Source organism: Centruroides vittatus, unplaced genomic scaffold (assembly GCF_030686945.1).
Source record: "Centruroides vittatus isolate TY-2023 unplaced genomic scaffold, ASM3068694v2 scaffold_2802, whole genome shotgun sequence".
Taxonomy (NCBI): domain Eukaryota; kingdom Metazoa; phylum Arthropoda; class Arachnida; order Scorpiones; family Buthidae; genus Centruroides; species Centruroides vittatus.
This window is the reverse complement of record NW_027122693.1, coordinates 1,771,913-1,797,284: the sequence shown is the minus strand read 5'-3', so window position 1 is coordinate 1,797,284 and position 25,372 is coordinate 1,771,913. Positions and strand designations below refer to the sequence as shown.

At 30.2% G+C, this 25,372-nt stretch overlaps 1 protein-coding gene across 4 annotated transcripts; it reads left to right on the top strand.

Moving 5' to 3' along the window:
• The first annotated feature begins 1,324 nt into the window (after positions 1 to 1,324).
• On the top strand, positions 1,325 to 21,309 carry LOC136987891 (major facilitator superfamily domain-containing protein 6-A-like). Of its 4 annotated transcripts, none has more exons than XM_067285663.1 (5): positions 1,325 to 1,463; positions 13,305 to 13,384; positions 15,668 to 17,185; positions 19,469 to 19,656; positions 20,594 to 21,309. In XM_067285663.1, exons 2-5 carry the CDS (start codon positions 13,318 to 13,320, stop codon positions 20,600 to 20,602), a joined length of 1,782 nt encoding a protein of 593 aa, XP_067141764.1. In that variant the 5' UTR covers positions 1,325 to 1,463; positions 13,305 to 13,317; the 3' UTR covers positions 20,603 to 21,309. The 4 variants fall into 4 exon arrangements, with proteins under 4 accessions (XP_067141764.1, XP_067141761.1, XP_067141763.1 ...); XM_067285660.1 differs by having other exon boundaries at positions 19,469 to 19,636; positions 20,594 to 21,307; XM_067285662.1 differs by lacking the exon at positions 1,325 to 1,463 and adding an exon at positions 4,980 to 5,171 and having other exon boundaries at positions 19,469 to 19,636; positions 20,594 to 21,307.
• The last annotated feature ends 4,063 nt before the right edge of the window (positions 21,310 to 25,372 follow it).

The following is a 25,372-nucleotide window of genomic DNA, read 5'->3' as shown; positions in this document are numbered from 1 at the left end:
TTCGTATCACCCGAATGCCTCATTGTGGACCACGTTAAACCCAAAATGAGGGCGGAAAAAAGAGTCACGTGGTGAAAAAAGTTAAAAATTATAATTATTATTTTTTATTTTAGATTTTTTTTTCTTTTTTGCAGCAAATTTCATGACGTAAACTCGTGCAAATCGACTTAATCTTTTGAAATTTTGAAAATTTAGTCAGGATACGGTTTCGGTTGAGTAAAGACATTAGAACACTTGGTTGCACTTGACAAATAAAAAGGTATTTTTCTCCCACGATGCGGAATGGTATTTTTAAACTTACCTTTCTATACAGAATAAATGGTAGAGTTTGGAAATTAACTTTCATACAAGAAAAATAAATATTTTATATTAATTAACGAGCAATTGTTTATTGCAATATTCTCACAATGCCAGGCTGCAATATCTTAATCATATTTTAATTTATTCACCTCAAATAAGTAGTGGCGTGCCCCTGTACTTCATACTTTTCCTTTAACAATACAATCGTGCGGGTCATCTATTAACTGCTTTCGGGAGGAGGGGGGGGACTTTTTGAATTGAATTCAAGTGACTTCCGATCTATACCGTAAATTTTTATACAGTTAACAGGGGCCTCCTGCCCCCAAGCTTTCCGTATCTGGTTTCGGATTTCATCTATTTAACTCCGTTCTCGATATTAAGGAAAGACAAACGTGCGGACAGACAAACAAACGACAGTGGGTATTTATATGTCTACAATTTAATTTTTGTTTTCATTAAAAAGTTTTATGACTTTTATATAAATGGAAATTCAATATATAATTTGCTTTAATAATCTATTTTCGTTCGTTTTAGTGGAGAAAAATATTTTTCTATTTTGAGAGCCAAAAAGTAGGGATGTTCTAATTTTGGTGATAAGTTCAAATTCCCCTTCGACAAATTTCTCTTTCCTATTTTTTAAATAATTTTTTGTGGTTTTAAATTTTATATTTATTTATTTTATATAACAATTTTCCACCTTTTCAAAATAAAATAGTTTAATTATTCTCCATATTAATTTCTTCTTTTAAATGCTAAATTATGTTTAAAAATAACTTAAATTAACTTAAAAATTAATAATATTTTATGGCGAATTATGTAATTTTTTTTTTTAATTTCTTAAAATAATAATAATAGTAATAAAATTATATATATTATTACATAATACGAAATGATAGAGTAAGTATTATATTTACGTAATGATTTTGTAATTTTTATTTTCCTTTATTTAATAATAATGTGACGTAAAATTTCGTTAGTTTGATAAAGTGAAATTCAGGTTATTTTCGTTTTTTCCCGTTTCGTTTTCTGTTAACAGCAACGAAAACTCGTTTGTAGTGTTCTCTACTTCCATAGTTTACTAAGCGCATTGCTTCTGCTAGAGATGGTCATGAAGTGTCGTGGAAGCTGAATTTCCTCTATTAAAAAATAAAATAATTGTAAAAGTAAGTAAATTATATATAATTTTGGTATTTACTTTAAAAAAAAAAAAAAAAAGTCAATTATTTTACTCAAAAATTCAGGTTTTCTTTAATAATAAGCTCAAGTTTATGAGTCATATACACACGCATTTTTATGCTTTTATACTCGTTTTTTTAGGTTAAAATATTTATAAATAATTAAATTTTAGTTATAGATAAGTTCTTATATGTGTTTTATTTTAATTAAATGAGATTTAAGTGCTTAAGATTACAGAAAATTAATTATTTTGAGTAGTTATTAATCGAAGCTGTGCAGTGATAAATAAGTTATTTTTTTATTATTATTTTTCCAGTTTTAAATTGGATTTATGTCCCAGATATATACACTTAACACCCTATGATGTGTAATTAATAAGTGTCCTAACTATTATGACATATTTATGGCTTTTGATTTAGGGTTTCTTACTGTTCAGTCTAGTTTGGAGGAGCGGGATTAATTAAAAAGTTAATAAAAATTTTATTTTATAATAAAAAAAATTATCTTTCTTCGAGCGTAGAAACGTTAAATTCTATTATTATTATTTTTTAAATAGTTATTTATAAAAAAAATAATAATAATAAACCTTCAGCTTTCTATAAACAAAGTAAAGGTCGTGTTCTTTGTTTTATGTTTCGTTAGATGTTTATTTTTTAAAAAATAAGCCAGAAAATTCTATAAAAACAATTATAATTATAGTTTTTAGCTTTAAAAGTATTCATTTAGGTAAATTAAATTAGCTTGAAAGTTTAATTTAAGATTTCAAAAACTGAATTTAAACGTTAATAATTTTAATTAATAAGTCATTATCTAATTTAAATTTAAAAATATACTAAATTTTAAGTCTTTTGTGCCACTTTCAAGCTACGTGATGACTTAATTTAATTTATTTTAAGCTGTGATAATAGAGGAAAAAATTAGATCTATTGTTAATAACTTCAAAAATTATTTAATTTTTTTATTGTACTTTATGAATTTAAACTGATTAAAACTAAATTAAAAAAACAATTTTTTTTTTAAATGTACGTAACCGGTTTAAGGCTTTAATTTAATTTTTAATACGTTTAAAACCACACAAAAAACATTATTACAGATATAATTTAAGCATATAACAAGGCATATTTAAAAAAAAAAAAAAATTAGCATAAAATTCTTTAAGGATTATTCATCAAATTACAATAAATACAATCCTTCTTACTAATCATTTAAGTTTAAACATTTAAATTCATTCAAATTACATCTAACCCGACATTTCTTCCTCGTATATCAAAACACAAATTATAGACACTACAATAAAATTATTGTTTATAGAAATACATAATTAACTCAACTTCATCTTCGACTTGCTAAAAGGCAAATATTTATACTTAAATTTGGCAAAGTTCCACATTAAAATATGACTTTTTTTTATTTTTTTTCTTGTTATTTTAAATGGAATTTATAATGAACATTCGATATTTATGTTAAACAATATAACTTCTGTGCTTGTTGAGGTGTAAATGTCGTTAATTAGTTGCAAAATCGATGAAGCGAGAGTAATTTTTTTAATACTACAGTATTTTTAATACTGTATTTAACAGAATAGAGACGATTCGGACAGACAGGTGACCATCAGACACACCTGCCTACTCTCCAAAATTGTACAGGTACTTTACAACCCACCTGTAGTCTGTAGTCAGTCAGACGGAACACCCTGATATACACAGTTGTTTATAAGTGGAACTAGAAATCCTATTCTTTTCATAATGCTGACATCATTTTATTTAAATCTTTAAAACGTATGATGTATTATTTTTATATATTTATAGAAAGAAACTAGTTTTCCTTCCTTCCATTTAAACTATAAGCTGGCAAATTTAATAATTTATAAATTATTATTATTAATATCAATTATTTATTTCTTTTTTTTTTACTTTAAAAATATATTATTTTTACTCTTTAAAAGATTTATATTCGTCTATTAAAGACGTCGGTTTGAGGGGGAGGCATCGCGCGTGGTTTAACCATACATATATATATATATACGTACGCGACGTCGCGTAGACATTACTTTTTAAGTGCTAAATGCATCGCATCGCGTCGCAAGGACCGAAAATCTTCAAAAATACTTTAGACATTGCTCTAGCACACGTATACAATATATCAAATAAGCATTTAATGTCAAGGCAAAGTTAGTGAGATGTAGAGCGTAACAGACAGACACATTGCATTATCTGTAATTAGGATCAATCACGGATTAAAAGTTAAATTGTGTTTTAAATTTTAAGCTGCGTAGGAGTGAAAAACTTCGAATATTCCTTAAATACTTCTATCCTAGTGAAGGATAACCATCTGCAAGTTAGAAGACGTAACAAATTGCTAACTACCAAAAAAAAAAATGCCTCAAAAATTTTAATTAGATAATTTAAAAAGTTAATTTAATTAGTTTTATAATTATAAAAGATCATAATATTTTAATATTTTAACTAAATTTTATATTAAATCAAGGTTGATTTTAATACAGAACACCAGAAAATATGCATTAATAATGTAAAATGAAAAAAATTAAGAAAATGGCAATCTTTTTTAGAAAAATATTCTACAAAAAAGTATCTAGAAAATGTAAAGTATCTAGAATAATAATAAAAAAGAAGATTAATGTGGAGACTGATTCACCTATTCAAGCCTTATAAAGGTCTTTTCGTGCTGCCTTTCTTCGAGTGGAATGTGAAGAATTTGCCTTCTTCATGCTTCACTTTCAATGAAAATTCTTATAATATACAATAAATTATATTATTTCTTACTTAATTTTTATGTTTACGCCTTTTTAATGAAGTATAAAAATAAAAAATTGTAACAAAAACAATCGAAATTAAGGAGTTTTAACGATGATTTCCGTTCATTCACCTTTATTGTTCTACATTGCTTGTTTTCGTTCGTTTAAAACTCGTAAAGTGTTCTTTTGGTACACGAAATTATGAATTATTACATTCGATTTATTAGGTAATGTTATTTTATTTTAATTTTAAATAAATTTTTTAGAGTTTAATAAATAAATTAATAATTAAAAGGGGGGAATCTTAAATTTATTTACAATTTCCTTCTGTTCTTTTTATGAATTTCATAAACGATAGAAGACAAGTTCCATTAATCTCGAGAGATGAGGAGGATAAACAGCGTGAATCAACTAGTTACAAGCTTTCATTTATTTATTATTTTTTTAAAAGAAGAATTTGACAAGTTCTCACAATTTACTTCGCATTTTGATTATGACAAATGACTTGTCACTAAGAAACTACACGTTAAAATCGCTCATTAATTCTGATCTATCTCGAGAAGTGATGGCCCCTTTAACTAAGTAACAACACCTTTAGATAGTTTTGAAGGGGTGTGTTAGTAGTGTGTATGCGTATGTGTTAGTAGGGCTCGCAGCTCGCTGGTTGGTGTGTTTGCAGTTGTTTTTTTTTCTAGTGTCACGTTTCGAGTCAGGTTTCTAGTCCACTTGTTGCTGAGAAAATTACTATAATAGGTAACGTGGGCGATATGTTGAAAAACCACGTTTCTTTGTTAGCATAGTGTTCTTTGTGAACGTTCCAGAGCTTGACTCCACATTCTTATTTGGCCCTCAGGGTTGTATTGAAGGTCGTCTAACGTGAACTGCTTCTATATATGTACTGTATATATAAAAAAATGAGTAAGGGTGGATTTAAAACAAGGTATGCTTTCTCTATTTCCGTTTAGTGTATCATTACGTCCATTTTAAAGTTTTTTTTTAGGCTGAATAACTTCGTTTTCGTTGCATTTTTTTTTTTGAAATTCGGAGGAGGACGTTGCAGGTTGCGTGGGTCGTTATTTATTCGCCTTGTATCATCCCTATTTTTAAGAATTAATTTAAATTAGCGTGGAGATTTTTTTTGTGTGTGTTATTTATAAAAAATTTAAATGAATTAAATAATATTATATCGTTATATGATTGAAATTTCGAATACTTTATAAGGAAATGTTCTTCGTGTGTTCACGTGGTATTATTTATGATACTGTACTTCGTGTTTATGCGGAAAATTTTTATTTATGTCTACTCCGTGTTTAGAAAGGGAATTTAATTAATTTTGTTTACGGATTTTTTATTTATTTATTTTTGTGTGGAAAATTTTCTTTTGTAACTTTTTTAATTTTGTAGGGAAATTTAAGCAGATGTTTTCATTTAAATAGCAGGATTGTAGGGAAATTCAGTAGAAATTTTCATATCGCGGAAATTTAATAAGTTATTTATCTTTAAAGAGGGAATAAAAATGGCTACTTTATCTTTAGAGAATGAAAATTTAATAGACTATTATTACCTGTAGGGATATTTTATTGGGGTTTTTGTATTAGTTTTTATATATTGTCATTTTAACCGTAGTAGATAAATATCAATAAATTATATAGGAAAAATTCAGTAGATAGTTTTTATATTATTCCAGAGGTTTCAAAGTATATTAATTTATTTTAAAATACAGTTATAAGCAGTATAATTTCTAAATAAAATCTCCGTGATAAATCAAAAATTCTTCCATTTATAAACTTGTTTTTCCAAATATGAAAAGCGGACTTTAGTTTGTTTATGCATACTTCTGTATAGCACACTTTATAACATTATCGCTTATATTAAATTAGATACATATTTCGATATAGAAGTGACCTGACAGAATGTGTATATGAAGGCATTTCTTTCCTGTTTCGTCTCTTCCCTTTTGCTTCCCTCCCTCATAAACCGGTTGATAAAGTTGTGTGACTGCAATGTCCAATGTTTCTTTCTTATGAAGCAACTATTATGTGAAAGCTATTGAAAACGAAAGTTAACTCGTTGGACTTGTTAGCCAATTTCAAAATTTTGGGCAGGTGTTGTAATGGTTTAACCTAAGCACCAGGTAAGAGAGATGGCAAAATTTAATTATCTAACTATTAAATTCGGTTTAGAAGCGTAAAATTAACGAAAAAATTAGGTTAAATACAAAAAAATTGAGTAAATTCTCACGTGGTTTACAGGGGTAAAGGCGGTGTTTCACCTACACACAAGACCTGTCTAGTTTATGCGATTATAAACTGAACAGGATTATAAAATCGTATCTAAAATAAGCTATAAACTGGGAAGTATATGAATATTCAATAAGCATAATTATATAAACTGGATATTGTGGATTTAACTTATAAATATTCAAGCAGATGTACGGAAATACGGAAGAGAAAAAATAGGTCCTGTTTGGAAATAAATGATTTAAATAATAATTAGGTTAGGAAAAATAAAATGAAGACAGATTTATATATATATTTTTTTTAATTTACAAGCTTAAATTCTATTAAAAAAATTAAAAATATACGTAAAAGTGTCGTTTAGGTGAGTGATAAATAGGTGGAATAATTTAGAAAATAAGTGTCAAATTCGTTTTAAAATTAAGAATAATTATAGAAAAATCAGACGATTTTAAATTTTATCTCGTTTATATTTAATTCTAATTTTATCTAAAGATATTAAATTAAATATTTAGACCATGCTTATCATACGACTACTTGAAAATTCAAAGATAAAATGTCCGTATTGAGTACGAAGTTAAATTTAAATAACCTAATTATCTTTTATTAATAATATAATAATTAAAACCTTTTAAAATTCATTATTAAGGTAGAAAATTCTTTACTTTTTCTTCCATTCGTTGAACTCTAACTTTCATTACGGAGGCCTGATCGAGCTCAATTTCAAACGAAGGTCATCAATGGTCCTTGAACTTATCCTAGAAAGGAGAAGCTCCATTATTACATAATGGTCAAATGATTTATATAAATTGAACTATTTTTAATTAAATTAATAATATATAAACTTTAAATTAACTATTTTTAAATGTTTCGTAGGTTTTAAACCTTTAAATTCGATCGTTAACAGCGTATTGAACTTCACATTAATTTTTGACGTTAAAATTTAATTGTTTTTACTCTTCATATATAAATATTTTCTGAAGTATTTTAAAGGTATTATTGTATATTTTAATTTTTTAAATAGTAGATTAGTGTAGTAATTAATAGAAATAAATGCAAAGCGGTATAGATCTGTGTATAGAAGGTAGAAATGAAAGCTTTGTTTACCAATTTAGGTGATGAGGATGATAAATAAGGATGCTGTAATTATACGAATTTCTTGATACAAAAATTCGAATAATTTCTAAAAATATAAGCATGAATTTTCTGCTCTCCAACTCATTTGGATGACTAATCCTTAAAAGAAAGGAATTTCTTCTGTTTAAACAGGGTAGAGACGTGGAAAAGGAAAGAAGTAGGAGTTACTTCGACGATTTTCGTGTCATTAATCAATCGTCACTAAGAAAATTTAGATTTATTTTTGGGTGTTGTAACTTGTTCTGGTTTCACTCTATTTTTCTTCTCTAAATATTATTTAAAATAATTATAAAAAACAAGAATTGTAAACTAAAGAAAACAGACTTAAGAATTAACAATTTATAAAAGTATTTTAGGTCAAGGTTCAATTTTGTATTCTATTTACAGTGTTATTCTGTTTTTATTGTTGTTGTTATTATTATTATTATTATAAAATACTGCTTAAATAATAAAATAAACTTTAACAATTTTATATTTTTAAAGGGAAATTATATAATAACTCGTTTATGTCAGGAAAAAAAAATATATATATATTGTTTCTTCGAAAGTATATCATTATTTAATGATAATGTAAGTAATATAAAATTATAAATAAATATTTTATAGGTTAAATGTTAAATTGTGTAAAAAATTTAAAAAATAAAGATATTTTATTTGTTTTATATTTGAAAATAACTTCAGATTTTTTTTCGGTTGTCAGTTAGTTATTCTTCGCATATAACTATTACAGTTCCCTATGTGGAGTCTCCTATATCATTTATTAATTTTAATTGGTGAATAAGAGAAATATTTTATCACATATTTAGTTTAGAATATTTGCTTAATTTGGTCCTTTACACCCTTTCTTCTGCCTAGACCCTGAGTAGACTCTACACCCTAATTATAAAATTAGCTTCATTTGAAAGCTGCAAACATTTCCCATTCTGCAATTTGGTTAAAAGGACTTTACTATTATTAAAACGGCATGAATACACATGAAAAAATGTATATAAAATCCCGCTTTTATGGTTCTTGGACTCATTGTACCGTAATCTTCCATAAGCTCAGTATGTTATATCGAGGTTCTGTTTAAATTTCAACTACAATACCACATGGAAATGTTCACCAAAACCTATCGAGTGAGAAAATTTATACCAGTCATAAAGTGGACGTCTATTGTACTAAAGAAAGGTTAAAGTTCAATCACATCTAGAGGGTGAGGGAAGCGAGAAAAGCACGTGACACTTACACGTGTGTGTCCCAACTCCTCTCTAAAAACTATAAACTTATGTAAATAAAATCAGTTAAACAATAAAAACAGTTTATTTTACTTTCCTATTATATTTTTGACATAAAACATTAAATTTTGGGGCCTCACTCTCCATCCAGGCCTCCTCGAAACATCTGAACCTAATGTAGAATGTTTAATTAATTTTTCCTATTAATTATAAACAGTAGGGGGTAAGATACAAATTATAATTAATTTATTTATAATTAATTACTATTAATATTTATGAAACTTTACAAATTAACTAGTAAGCAGTGACGAATAAATATAAAAAATATAACGTATTGTAATTGTTATCTCTTTAATTAATTTAACGATTTGATTGAATGGAGTAAATGAAAAAGTCAAATCATTTTAATTGTGATTCAAGCGGAAGTTGTTCAGCAAAAAATAATAATAAATAAACCAAGAAAAATATAAAATTATGTTCTGTTTATTAATTTGATCTCAAGGTTGAAACATTTACATCAAACAATAGAAAACATAATTGATATATAAATTACAGACATTAAGTTAAAATTATGTTTTTTAGAATTAATTTTTTTTTTTTTTTACTTTAACCTTCGTCAATTTACGATTTTTTTCTGTTTTTCACCCCCTATAATTGATGTAATAAATAACAGATTTTTCGTGTTTAGCTAGTGCATGCGCTGGTGTTTTTTCTTTACTTCTACTTGCAACAGGCGAATTATTAATTTCCAAACTACTAATTTACTAATTTTGTAATACAAATTTTCATTTATTACTCCATATTATTATGTAAATAAGAGGTAGATGCCAAGGTTTCGTGTTTAAATTCTCTTATGTAACAATTCGTGAAGTCTACTTTCAACTACAATAGCCTTAAGCACACAGGAAATACACATGAAAGACGTGAAGAATATGAATTTTTCAATTTATTTTCAGGTAAAGCAAAACCTGTGTAAACCGGTCAGGCACGGTACCGAATATTGTTCCGGTTTGGCAGGTTTTTAACACGGAAAATCGAAGCCTTCCGATGAATGTTTTCCGTTTAGGCAGGTTCTGTTTCGAACAGGTTTTAATAAAATTAATATTAAATATATATATAACTATTGAATGCTTATTATCAAGTCGTAAGCATTAAAATTTACGATAATGCACTTTTAGATACAATACTAAGCATACGTATTGTCTTTTCTCTTAAGTTTATGAAGCACTTCACAGCTACCGTTAGTGGGAACAGGGACATAAAATTAAGAAAAGTAGAAGGAATACTTTATGCTTGATAGCTATAAGTGCTAGATTAGCCGTACCATTTGCGGTTAGTCTAAATTTAACCGTTAAATGACCCTTTGCTTGTTAGAATCGATCAGTATTATCTTGATCTATTGCTCTGGTTCGAGTTATGCTCACCCAATTATTTCTATTTATACTTAAAATAGAAGATTAATTTTTAGGATTTCTATAAACCTTAACTATAAGATAATGAGATATCTACAATTATATTAATTTCGGCTTTATAGATAATAAAGATTTTATTTTGAGATTCAAGGGGGTGCCTTTTACTATAAAGGTCAAGAAACACTGATATAGAGATGCATCAGATGTACTAGTAATTAATTTTTCAACAATAATTTGTTATAAATAAAGTTTTAAAATATAAAATTATCACTAAAATCTTAATTTATTTCCAGAAACAGTAGCGTATTCAGCGTTATTTATTGGTGATAATGATAAGTAAATAGAGCAAAAATGAGGGTGCGGAATGATTAATCGACTAGATCAATTGAAAATATCTATATTAGAGAATTGTTTCCTGCTTTTATAAATCTTATAAATTGATCCGGATATGATACTACCCATTAAATTATTAGAGGGGTTGTAAGAGAGAAAATCGTTACCAAAATCGGTCAGACATAAAGGGAGATTTATCCCTGTCAATAGGATAATATCTTTGACTCATACAATGATCTTTATATTAACTTTTATTTACGTTATCTTCTACTTTAACATCGCATTTATAACTCGAAGGCATTTTACAGAGGTCAGTGGCATGTTCCGGCTATTCTCCTTGATAAGAGATTAGATTAATAGAACAATCTGGAGAGGGACGTCAGGATTGAGGATGTTGGGGTTGGAACGAGGGGTTGAATACAATGAATTCTCATGAATCAAACATTAAATACAAATTCTTAATTTAATGTACAATTTTAATGTGCTGCTTCACTAGTTTGCGTAATCTAGAAGTAACTATTGACTGACTATTATAAACACTAAATTTTTATGAGGAGCAGATAGGTGCCCTTAACAATCAGAACTGTAAGACCCACACTTTCCGAAATCCATAAAAGTAAATAAACCATATAACAAACGAAATTTAAATTCATATTACTTCTATCATGTTTTATATGCAAACATCTGAATTTTGGGCCACTTTGTCATCGTAACCCCTTCAACTGATACCCTATCTATCCAGACCTCATAGGGAGGGAGAGAGAGGGTACCAACAAGATCTATCAAATATAATTTTTCACTTAAAAGACTAAATTTTAAGGCTCCTTTCAATCCCAAGCATTCCAGATGGCCTCAATGGCACTCCCTTCACGTAGGCCTGTTTATCATAATGATTTAAAATATATGTAGAACAATAAAAAACAAATTGAGGATTAACAATTATGGTTTGTTCTCGTTATTATAGATAACGGTTGTTGTACTACATTAAATAGGGCAAAATGAAAATTAGGGTGCAATAAATAATGCCAAAAATATATTAACTAAAACATAATAAAAAAAAATAATGATTAATCACCATTTATTTTTATATTTATTAATATTTTTTAGAAAATTATATAATCGAATTCTTTATTTTGCTTTATACGGTTGAACCTCCATATAACGACCACCTCCGAAAACGGCCATCTCATCAACGGCCGTCATTCAGAGGTTCGATTGTGTTCTAAACTTTAAAAGTTAATTCTTTCTATCTACATTGATCCTTAAATCTGTATAAATGTGTAACATCACCCACCTACTTTTATAAATTTAGGCTATTGGCTGTTGAGAAATCCGTCGTAAAGCGAGCCATTTATTACACTCAAACTCAGCGTCGTTAATGGAGGTTACGTTCTCCAAAATAGTTTCAAACTGTACAATAAAATACATAGATAATCAGTAAATACGAGGCATTTAAATACGGCATTTAATTTAATTATAATAGAAAATTTTTACCGTTTCTATAAATCTAGAGTTGTAAAGCGAGCGGTCGTAAAGCGGGGATTTACTATATAAAGTATTAAATTTATAATTTTAAGTGATTTTTTCATCCCCTGAATACTTCTAAGAGGACCAAGGACTAAGAGAGCATTTTTCTATATCCATTATGAGTTCGACCAGGCCCGTAATGGGGGTGGAACTCGTCATATCCGGCATACTGTAACAAGTGTTTAACCGAATAAATGAACTTACTTATGCATCGATTCACTCAATTTTGGATCGTTTAATCAGAAATATAAATGATATATTTATAATTAAAACGTGAAACATTAAAGTTATATTTCTTTGTTATAATATAGGTCTATTACACAAGTAATTTGAACTTTGCAATTGAGTTACGCCATAGACTTAGGTCAGTTTTGTCACCTTTGTAACTGAATAACAAACACTTACCTTCTCGTGAGATGCATAAATTGAACGAGTTTCAAGACTTGACCGACATTTCTTTAATAATAATAATAATAATAAAGAGGGAGCATAACTTAACGTTCTATTGATTTAAATTAGGTTTTATCAGTTAAAAATTATTAAAATTATAGACTTTTAAATTTATATTTTATAATAATTACTATAAGAAATTAAGGAAAGAGATAAGGAGCTTTTATACTTCCTACACTTTTTAAGCAGAAGGGTGTTGTCTTCACTCCACCCTTTACCCATCACGCAACTTGTTAAAAAGGTGAAGAAGTTCAACGACTTCATAGATTAAAACATTAAAACAAACAAAAAAAAATAACTTGAAATTTAAATTGTATTTTGCTGAATGTTCTAACCAAATTTACAAGAAATAGTTTAAATTATTTTAATTTTACAGAAATTTACAACATAAAATATATAACAAGAGAGGAGTAGACAGGAATAGGTGTAGAGAAGGAAAGATAGGCGTAACAATTTCAAAAAGAGTATTTAATAAGGGCCCATGACAAATTGTGATTTTATACGTGGCCTTATGGACCCTGTATAGAATCGCAGTTTATTATGGTTAGGCCCTTACTTACTTACTGGTGAATTACCTATATAGAATGACAGTTTATGATGGGCCCCCTCCTTGGTTGGGCTCTTAATTACTGTACTAGTTTATCTAATACATTTCTTATTATATATTATAAATTATTTACTTTATTAGTGGGCTAAGTTTTATTTTTTGGCTAAATGTCTTATGTCTTGTGCAATAATTTCTTGTTTGTTTTCCATTTAGATAAACAACAATCATGATGTCTTTCTCAGGCCGTAAACATTTAATTCCTATACAAGTCATTTATTTCTTCTTATTTTCAGGTAAGTCTGTTAATTATTTAAGTGATTTTTAAGTAAAAATTATTTTTATTTTAATGCACCTTAACAATTGAAACAATTTAAGGGGACGTTTTTTCTTTCAAACCACGAGCCAATATTTTATGATAATTTAAAGTAACCTCATAGTTATTTAACAAGAGATCCAACCTGGTGGTTTAAGCAAGGCTAGATTGGCATATAAGTTGTATCTTAGGGCCTCGTTTTATGAGGCCTACTTTTTTTTACTTATATTATTATTCTACGTAGGGAAGTGTTTATTAAATGTTACAAGTTAGGACCACAACATTTTTATTTTTTTATAAAGTTCGAACAATTTATACCTTAAATTCGGGGGAATTTACTTATTTTATATGAAATTTCATCTGGTAACCTGATCTGTCTGAGAGATTTTGAAACTGAAATTTGAGCTGAAATGTTTTCTCCTTTTTTACCTTTAGAACAATTGATTTTTGTACTTTAATATCTATTGTTTATCGTTTAATCAGAGAAGATACTTCAAAATTAATGTAATTGATATCCAAAGTGTATTGTTTTGATTTAAAAATTAAATAATTTTTATATTGATTGATGCGTATTTATTACGCAAAATAATATACTTATACAAGTAAATGTCATTTTTTAACATTAAATAAAACGTGCTCAGCAAAAATTATATAAACAAAATCTAACACCTTATCTTCGCTGAGAAAGTTTAATTTTAAACAAACGTTTTCGGCCTATTCTATAGGCCATCATCAGGCTAAATAAATCGAATAGTACCGTTCCATAAGAACGAATACAAATATTTAAACTTAAAAATTAACAACGGATTAATACAAATATTTAAATTTAAAAATTAACAACGGATTAATATAAATATTGGAAAAGTTCCGTAACAATTCATTTTTTAGACATCAACATCCAGTTCAAGAACGGGCATTTATCTACCAGTGTTTACGTTAAACCAACGCACAGTCCGCTTTATATCCCCTCGCAATCAAATGATCCGTATCATTATAAGATGGCGGCATTCCGGGCTCTAATCCGAAGGGCCTTTCTATATTGTGACAACGTTATGGACAGAGCAAAGGAAATTAACAGAATTCTACAGGTAGCCGAAACCTTAGGATACAGGAAAAGCGCAATAACAGGAATGGTTAAAAGGTACGAGAAGAACGTAGCAAGAGGCTTTAGACGTCCCGCTAAGATCACTAAATTCACTTATAACGGATATGCCAAAAGCATTATGAAAGAAATTGCGAACCGCAATGGGACATCAATAATTCTGAAAAGAGCCCCGAACCTTTATAAGATTTTAAGGAATGACAAGGATAGCATTAGGAAGGAAGAAAAAGCAGGTGTGTATAGGATACCATACGAGAACGCACAGCTGGGAATTAAGAAAGATTATATCGGCGTTACGACAAGGAGTTTGAGTGTAAGACTCAAGGAGCACAGGTATAACATCAGAAAAAGCTCCAACGCCACGGTACTATCCCAAATGGCTCAGACCGAAAGCTCGATAGTTAAATGGGATGAAGCGGACATTATAAAACCCGTGAGCTCCCCAGCGTTGGCGAGGACCGCTGAGAAGATAGAGATTTACAAGAGCAAACTGGAAGGGGCGTGTATAAATGCGAGGGACGCTGAGGGCCTTCCATCGGCCTGGAAGTATATGGTTAAAAACTCTGCAAGGAACTCTTAATTTACATGTTTATTTTATAGTTCTATGCTTGTGTTTAGAAGTTTTTTCTGAGTTTATTTTTGATTTTTATTTTGTTTTTTTAATTTTATACGATATTAGTTTATTATGTATCATCTTTTAATCCCTTGTAAATTTTTAAATTTAAATATTTGTATTAATCCGTTGTTAATTTTTAAGTTTAAATATTTGTATTCGTTCTTATGGAACGGTACTATTCGATTTATTTAGCCTGATGATGGCCTATAGAATAGGCCGAAAACGTTTGTTTAAAATTAAACTTTCTCAGCGAAGATAAGGTGTTAGATTTTGTCATTTTTTAAGTCTTCTGCCTCTTGATAAATCTTGATAAACACGAATCCATGAATGAATGTAATCATTGTTTGATTCACGGATCTATGAATGAATTAAATAAGTTACTAGGAAAAGATAAAAATAAAACCTTTCTTTAAAATATACGAGAACATGGCTCAAAGATGTGTATTGTTTACATTGTTATAAAATAAATTGGCACAAAAGAGGAGGAATAAATATAGGACACGATAGAAATAATATGTTTAATACAAATACATTTTCTCTTTCAGGTTTGGCATGTCTTACACCCTTTCTAAGTCCTCATACCAGAGATCTTGGATTAACGTATAGAGAAACCATTGTAGTCAACACCGCAGCAGCATTTATTAGTATTTTTGGACCTCTCATCGCTGGAATAATTGCAGACAGACACGCTAAATATAAAACCTTCATCGTTTTATCACTGTTTCTATCAGCTGTTAGTTACACGGGTTTACTTTTCATCCCTCGAGTGTTGAGATTCACTAGACAACCCATCATTGAATTCGATTGTCCAGATGCTGTTAGATTGGAGAAATGTAGCAGTTGGTCGAGTTGTACTGATGCAGGAATCATTACTGATAACATGACGACATTTACACTATCCGGATGCCAGTATCAGTGCCGTAACACCTTCAACACCACATATCCTCTACACGTGTGCTTTCAGGGTAGCAAAGAAACTCTGTGCACAGTTTACGATCAGCAAACTGAAAAACAAGTAAAGTTCCAATCACGTTTTGTTCCATGGATGTTCGAAGAGCAGCAGAGTATCCAGAAATCTGTTTTTCTTTCGGCGACACCAGAGATGCCCGATCATATAGGTGTTTGCAACTTTCGACCCGTGGCACCCATAATTTTCAACGAGAAAGTTCATCAAGACATACATTGCCGACCTATGCCAGAACATTGTTCCATTAAGTGTTTCCTCAAATTAACTTACAAGAACCACTCATTGGATCCCGCACCGTGTGAAGATGTATTAGGTGACTCTACTTTGACTTTCTGGGTGTACTTAGGTGTAAGATCCTTTGCTGACTTATGCATCATGACTGTCATCTGCTTACTAGATGCAGTAACCATCTCCAGTATTAACGATTTTTATGGGTTATATGGAAGAATGCACGTTTGGGCCGCTTTGGGTTTGGCCATATTTTCACCCGTTGCCGGTATCCTTATCGATTATTACAGTGGAATTGCTGGAAAGCCAGATTACTCTCCAGCCATATTTATTTTTGATGGTCTTGCTCTTATTACTTGTGCATTAATTATCGCTTTACCTATCGAAGCAGGAACTAATGCACGATATGTTGTATCACCAGAACGAAGTAGAAAGAAGCTAAAATTCTGCACATGGGAAATGTCCTTTCTTATTTTCTTGGTATTGATACTGGGTACTCAATGGGGTTTCATGGAAACTTTTCTTCTGTGGTTCTACGTAGATGAAGTTGGCTGCTCCAAACTGATATTAGGACTGACAGTTACTGTTGGGTTTGTTGGAAGTATACCATTTTTGATAATCTCTAAGAATATGGTGAGAAATATTGGAAGAGCCCATCTCATTGTTTTTGCCTTTCTTTTTTACGGAATACGCTTTGCTGGCATATCTTATATCATATATCCTTGGTGGTCTTTGCCTTTTGAAGCTATGGAAACATTTACAATAAGTGTCGCCTGGATTGGTATCGTTGCTTATGGACAGAGTTTGATATCCAGAGGTGCTCGTCTTAAAGTGCAGTACCTGTTTAACCTATTGCACTTCTGCGCTGGTAAGTTTAATGAAAATTTTAATCACTATTTCTTTTTTAAATTATTATATAATTCGACCCATTCATTTTAAAACTTTAAGAACCTGTATAATTTCAATTTTAAAAAAATAATTAAATTTTTGAACTTATCTAAGTGAGTAATCTTAGTAAATGGATAAAAATTTCGTTTTCTTATGAAAAAGGAGTGGTATAATTTATCGTTACTTTAATTTTTGTAAATTTATTCATTCTGTGTCCTCCAAATCGGTAGTCTCAGAGGGGGCAGGAGCACATCCGGGTGATCAACCCTAAGATTTTGTTGTAGGTGGTCTGTCCGTATTGTACATAACTTAAATCCAGTGGCCTTAATTTATTAATATTACGTAATTTTTTGTCCCTAAACCAATTGAATGAATTTCTCTTCAGGTTTTAACAAGAATTACTGTTTCTATTCGCAGAATTATGTCGAAACAATGTAGAAATTCTCTGGAATAAAATAGCGCTCTTCCTTTTTAATCTAGGTAATAAAATATATAGATATGTATAAATTACACACGCAGCACGATAAATCTAAGTACCCAATTGCTGTTGGAAGGATCGAATGCATATCTATCATTAATTATCGTTCGATTCGGAAATTTAAATTTATCAACGTTATTATATATTTGATTTCCAATATAATTTGATCTTCAGTAGACAATGACAGCCTCCATAACTCTTTTGGGGCTGCAGGAAACAACCAGTCTATGTATAGAAGATATCCATGCTACACGAGACATGTGAAACTACTCAACATGGTTTCCATTGTAAAGGTGTAAAATCTAAAGTCTATAAACAATCAATGCAGTGTGATACTGTCTTTCAAGCCTACCAAATTTGAACATATCCCCTAAATCACCCTTTACAAGGGCGCTCAAAAAAAGAAGCTATTTGTTCGTTGCTTGTAGCGCCAAAATTGTCACAATGGCGGATTTTTATACTAGTTTTCTTTTACGGAAATGTCTTCTGCGTGTCTTGAAATGTGATTATAACAGATTGGGTTGCATTTGAACTGCTAAATATCTCTCTACACGTGTTAAATAGGGGTACGTCAATTATCCGATAGATTGAATCGTGACTCAAGCTTTAACAAGATTTTTATTTTAAGTCATTGTGTGTACTGTGTTGGATTACCTATAGGCCTGTAAATTTAAGTCACCAAACCACTACCTCAAAATTTACTACTGTAAAAGCTCTTTAATTTGGCATAGTAGTATTCGTCGAATAGGAATTTATAGTGGACATATGAGGCGAATGGACGAATTGGATCACAATGGCGTCGTCCAATATTATATTGTCTGGTACCATTGCGGCTTAAATTCGTTTATTCTCTTACACCATTCTGGGTCAGATTCAGTATTGGCGAAATTAAGGATGAATATACAGCGATAATGTACTGGTGTTTTGCTTTAACAAATAAATCAATTGTTGATTTCATGTACAGTACAGCATCTTACTCTTAAACATATCTTGAAAGCTTGAATGCGATTCGCTAACTCGTTATTACACACACTACTTTCGATTGTATTATCCACATAAATTCTATTTAATATGAAGGTTTTAACAATTTTTTCATAATTTTATACCCATGCTTATCATTTATCTACTGTTTAAACGTTATCTATATTATTTTTTAAAATAATTTGATAGCTCAACATCATGTTATCCACATGAAAACAATCATTTAGGATTACAATTTTGGAGAGTTTAACAGCAAATTAAAGACACATGAGAACTTTAATTCTTATTAATTTAGTTTGTATAAGAAGAATATCATACGTACAACCTAATGTACAAAACACTTACATTTATTTACTGAGGAATAACAACACATTGAAAATATATGCGTATCTCTACTAATTAGTGTAACATATGTGACAATTGCTGAAAAATTTGCACTGTTTAAACGAGCCCTATTATTTCAAAGCAACCAAAAATGACGCCTCAACTAGTCAGTCGATCGCGATCGACTTGTTGGCATGACCTGCATCCAACACTATCCTGATCAATAATGACTAACAATATACCCTCAGGCATCACTATAAAAGACACTCTTAACAGTTTGTTTAAGTAATCCTAATTAATATTTAAATTTATGTAGATTTTATTTTTGTAACACCCGTCTTCCTGTTTCATTATGTTGTTCCTACTTAATTGTTTCGTATCGTCATCTGGTGGTAATTATTATAACTATTTAAGTAATTATTTATTAATTAATACTATAAAACATTATTTTCTATTGAAAATTTAATACTTATTTTACAGGTCGTGGTTTGGGTACGATGATAGGAGGATTTTTAAGCGAAGTATTTGGAACTCGACAAACATTCCGCGGTTTTGCTGTTGTTTCTACTATAATCGGTTTACTTTATTTGGTGATTTATCATACTTGTTTAAAGAGTTGTAGACGAAATAAGAGACCAACCAGTCCTGGTGAGTTACTCATACCACAGGTAAATGTTAACTATTACCCTTATCGGTGTTTTGTGCATGTTCTTCATTTCTCCTCTAAACTTAACTCTAACACGCTGCTGGATAGTCGAAAATGATAATTATTTTAACGAAAATACTGCAAAAATTTTATATAATCTGTGACTAACATAATCATCAAAGATATTCATTTCATTTGTGAAAGAGGATTTGTCACTTGAGAACTTAGAAAAGACTTCTTACCTTATACATATAAATTCGAAAATTACAGTTTTATATGTCATTATATTTTGTTCTAAATTAAAGTAAAATATTGGATAATTTTGGAGAAATATAATCTTACCAAACCTAAATACAGTCGAACTTCCGTTTCTAAACGGCAGCCATTTTTAATGTTCTCGTCAGTGACGTTGTTTAGAGGTTTGATTGGATAACGTAGGATAAATGAAAATAAATTAAATTTGGCGCTGAAAAGATTTTATTTGTACAAGACCCTCATTTGAAACAGAAACTTTACCTTAATGTAGTCGGCATTTTTAAGGTGTAAAACCTGAAGACAATGAACAATGTATTCAATGGCCGTACTTTATGTATGGTGTTTTGCATGTGCAGTATGATAGTGTCTCTCAATGCTGCCAAATTTATAACGTGTTTTCAATAAACCACACTTTTGTAAGTGTCCACACTACCAACTTTTTGCGGTTTTTGTTGCATGCAGAGACAACAGTGCCATAGTGTTGAGTTATAATACTATTTTTATTCTAACGGGTTTTTCTGCACGTTTCAGTGCTGCCAAATTTGAATGCACTGGGCTGCTGAATTCTTTTCTAAAATCTTTAGAGAAGTTTTTAGAGGCAAATTTAAAATTTTTAATGTAAAAAAACTAATAATTTTACAATCAAAAGCTTTACATCGCTACTAAAACACTACTTATAAAGAATACTTTTTTTATGTTTTCAGTACGAATGAATGGATCTTGGTATCCTCTAGGAGAAACAAGACCAAACGGTGATGCTGGCGGCCATCTTTTTAACTCCGATCACGAAGACTCCGATATAGGAGTCGATGATGACGTACCTAAATAGAGGGACAAATTACAAGTTGGGTTGTGATACATCTGCATAAGTGAAGATGTCACAAATCGTTTCAGAATGCATAAAACTGTTTACTTTATTTTTATTTTTCCTTATAAACTGCGGTAATTCGTTTTAAGAATAAGTGATTTTTTTTTGTATTTAGAAAGTTATATCATATTGTTGTAGATGAATAGTTAATTGTTATACACGTATGTCATTACGAAGCCATTGAGTGTGGATAAATCCCTATTTTCATTTGCTGGCATCGCGTAATGTTCAATTTTTTACTGTAACAAGAGTACAAGAAACAATTGATTTATGCTGTTAATCATTACAGATGTGTTCATTGTTTGTGCTGGATACTATACGAAATCATTTTTTGAAATTATTATGTTATTATTTCATCGATTTTTTCACATCATCATCAAATTTTTCACATATTTTATAAGTAAATAAAAAATATATATATATTATATATGTATATACACATATATGTTCTGTACTACATTTCTGTATTTAATTTTAATATTGTAATTTGTAAAAAATATTGAGTTTCTTTTCATTTTTAAGTTAGAAATCATTTCCTGTTATGAAATTTTGCATTTACAGTCAAACCTGTGAACAACGGTCACTAGCTGGAAGAATTGAAAGGCAAATGGTCATCGTATGGAAGACATTTTGTACACATTTCAATAAGAAATGGCCGCAGTTTGGAGGTTTGACTGTATAACTTAGAAAGCATTTTTCTCAGGTACAAAATTATGCTGATTTTCTATTATAAAACTTCATACAGATACATACATCTTTTTAAAATTTTGTGAATATCAGCTTATACGCCATCACTTTGCTTTATCAGGTGTGAAAACGTTCAGTAAACCTTTAATATCATTATGAAATTATACAAACGTTAGATTAATGCCTTTTCTGTTTATATTCACTGAAATACCTTGAATGCAATGCGAATTCTTGCATTGCATTCAAGATATTTCTTATGTCATATAACTCTACAACTATAACGCAATGAAACAAATTTAATATATAGTTTATGTACAGTACATTCGATAGAATTATATTTTAAAATAATTTAGTCACAAATAAAAACTCTAAGCTGATTTATTAATTAGAAAAAATTTCAACATGCTTTAGTGCATAAAATTTATATTTATTCAAACGATTTTGAACTACATCATCGAGAATACAGTACAGAAATCTTGACAATTGTAGAGTTCTTCAACAAAAAACTAAAGGTCGATAAACATGGGCTTTAAAATTGAAACTATAATCGGTGTCAACGACTGACAACTGGTTCCACTGATCGTCCCTTTTCACCTTGACGATGGACGAAGGTGATTTTTAAACTCTTTCCGCTCTTTTAGCACAAACAGAACACCCATCTTCCCTTTCCACTAAGAATTCGATCAGGCACACAACAAAGGAGACGGCTGAGTGGCGAGAAAGGGGACTCGAACTATCCAGCAAACCACCCATGAAAAGTTTTTAAGGTTCTTGACCCGTGCTCAAACCAGGATATCTAGAGCAGTAAGTAGACTAATTAGCGCCTTTAGTGCCTTCGTTATCCGGTTGTCGAGAAGAAGTGAGTTTATCTTCGATACTCATTGTTGTCATATGCATCAGCTGTTAAAGTTGTGAACAAAAGCGATACTGACAGCATTTAAATATTTTTATTTTAAATTACAACTGGTAAGAAACTCTTACTAAAATAATAAACTTCACATTCCATCAAGAGTGATTCGTAGTGTTTTTATAGTCTTATTAAAAGTGATTTAAAGATCTACAGTACATGAGTACACTAAACCTTCTGCAAAAACGTTAATAAACACTTTAGAATAATATCTATTTTTTAGGCAGGTGCCATATTTTTCACGGTTTCTATCCCACCACGTGGCTAGATACATTCTGATTCACGAATATTAATATGCCGGATTATCGGAGATACTTTTTTCACGGTTTCTATCCATATTTTTCACGGTTTCTATCCCACCACGTGGCTAGATACATTCTGATTCACGAATATTAATATGCCGGATTATCGGAGATACTTTTTTCACGGTTTAGGCAGGTGCCATATTTTTCACGGTTTCTATCCCACCACGTGGCTAGATACATTCTGATTCACGAATATTAATATGCCGGATTATCGGAGATACTTTTTCACGGTTTAGGCAGGTGCCATATTTTTCACGGTTTCTATCCCACCACGTGGCTAGATACATTCTGATTCACGAATATTAATATGCCGGATTATCGGAGATACTTTTTCACGGTTTAGGCAGGTGCCATATTTTTCACGGTTTCTATCCCACCACGTGGCTAGATACATTCTGATTCACGAATATTAATATGCCGGATTATCGGAGATACTTTTTTCACGGTTTCTATCCCATATTTTTCACGGTTTCTATCCCACCACGTGGCTAGATACATTCTGATTCACGAATATTAATATGCCGGATTATCGGAGATACTTTTTTCACGGTTTAGGCAGGTGCCATATTTTTCACGGTTTCTATCCCACCACGTGGCTAGATACATTCTGATTCACGAATATTAATATGCCGGATTATCGGAGATACTTTTCAGACGGTGTCGGATTATCTCGGATTAACGAACTTTTATTGTATATGAAAAAAAACATAAATTCTAATTAATTAAAAATTTACAGAGAAGACTGAAAAAGTGAGGAATTGAAAACAAAAACGAGCAATTATTTATTCTGAAATCGTCATACTGCCGGCTGCAATTGTTAATCATATTTTAAATTTATTTCATATAAAATATATGCTCTCCGCCTCAAATTAGTAGTGTCTTGCCCCTGTACAGAACATCGTACTTCCCTTCGGGGGAAAATTTTCGAATTGAAATGACATCATTTCCGGTTTGGATCGGAAGTTCACATATAGTTAATCGGGGCCTCCTGCCCCTAAGGCTTATCTAGTCTTGGATTTTATCTAACTCCGTTCTCGAGATTAAGGAAAGACAGACGGACGGACAACCGGAAGACAGTGGAAATTTATTGATTACAAAGAAAAATTTAAATTAATGAGATAATGAAATATTTTTCTTAACGATGATCAATGAAAATTACATTACCCCATGTTTATTTCTGTAATCAATTGTCATTTGTAGAAACGATCTACGTAGTATCGGTGCTGTATAATCCTGATGTATTGAAGTAATTTTACATATATTAGAAAGAATAACAGAAATGAGAATAGTTCTGTATGATTTACTTTTCCTAAAACAATTTTAGTGTCATAACCGACACTTCCCAAAAATATAAACAATACATTTACATTGTTATATTCACGCGTATAAAATATTTGCTGAAATATACTAAATTTATATTTCTAAAAGCACGAACCGAACATACGAAAAATAATTTAATGTTTTCTATTTATAAAGAAATGCCACAACATAACACATGGTGATTTACCAAGAAGTGCCTCCCAGCGGGACTGTCCATGAAAAAATATCCCCCTTTCACGCGTGTAACACGCGAAGAAAACTTCACGTGGCCTTCCCGTTGGTGTGGTGCTAACCCCCGACCAACTACCAGTGTTCAGTGGTCTTATATACCCGACTATGTAAAGAAATCGGATTATATAAAACACATTATGACCGGTAAACAAATCGAATCGATAAACCCTTATGGAGCATGTCACATTGGATAACTAATACGGTAATTCATTCTTTCTTCTGTTTCAACCATATTGCTTAACTCCATCATGAATCCATTCGTAATGAGCGAAATTGTTTCCTAATGATCAATTCGTTTTAACTAATCGATCAGTCAATCAATTTTGCATTTTTCTGAATACACTAGCAAAGTTACCCAGCGTTACACGTAAAATTTTTGATATTGCTTTATTGTGTAGTGAAAAATGGACCAAACATTTAAACTCGGCACACCCAAAATCCTCCAAAAACATATTTTATGCTCGCTCGTAACCCTACTTTGTGTAGTTTTCTTATTCGAAGGCCTCCGTTCCTCTAGTCACATAAAGGGGCTTGCTGAAGTTAATTCAATCAAAAATAGTGATTGACTTCCTTCTACGTACTTACGAGTTGCGTAAGTAGCAATACGTCACGTGGTAGAATTCTGTTTGATGAGACCATTCACTGAACGAGTTCGTGACACGTGACAGTCTCAACACCTTTGCGTAACCCGAGACTAGATACCCTGATTACATTTGCTTAAACCGTGACGAAAAATGTATAAAAAACAAACAAATTAACAAACTTTCTTAATTATATAATACATAAATAAATTAATTATTTTTTTGGGAAAATATCTAGCATACTATTTTAAAAAATAAAAAAAAAAAACACTATATTACAAAGATTAACAAAATTGTATTTTTGTTTTTCTCCCCAAGAAATCTTAACGATAAATTGTTATATACCTAAAACACATATTTAAACAAGAGATAAAACTGTCCAAAACTTCACTATATAAGAATAACTTTAAAATAAATAAACGGTATGATTATAAATGTTGTGTGATGAGTAACCAGCGCTAAATATCCCCCATCATGTTCTACCATTTTGAACGACTTAAATGTGAAGTTTCTTTTCTCCTGACGATTTTTCCGTATCGACCACAACAATATATAATTTTAAAGACATGTAATAGTTACAAATA

Coding starts and splice junctions, on each gene's coding strand:
- LOC136987891 (XM_067285660.1), top strand. CDS start 13,318: ATGATGTCTTTCTCAGGCCGTAAACATTTAATTCCTATACAAGTCATT. Junction 13,385..15,667: donor TTATTTCTTCTTATTTTCAG/GTAAGTCTGTTA, acceptor TTTCTCTTTCAG/GTTTGGCATGTCTTACACCC. Junction 17,186..19,468: donor CCTATTGCACTTCTGCGCTG/GTAAGTTTAATG, acceptor CTTATTTTACAG/GTCGTGGTTTGGGTACGATG.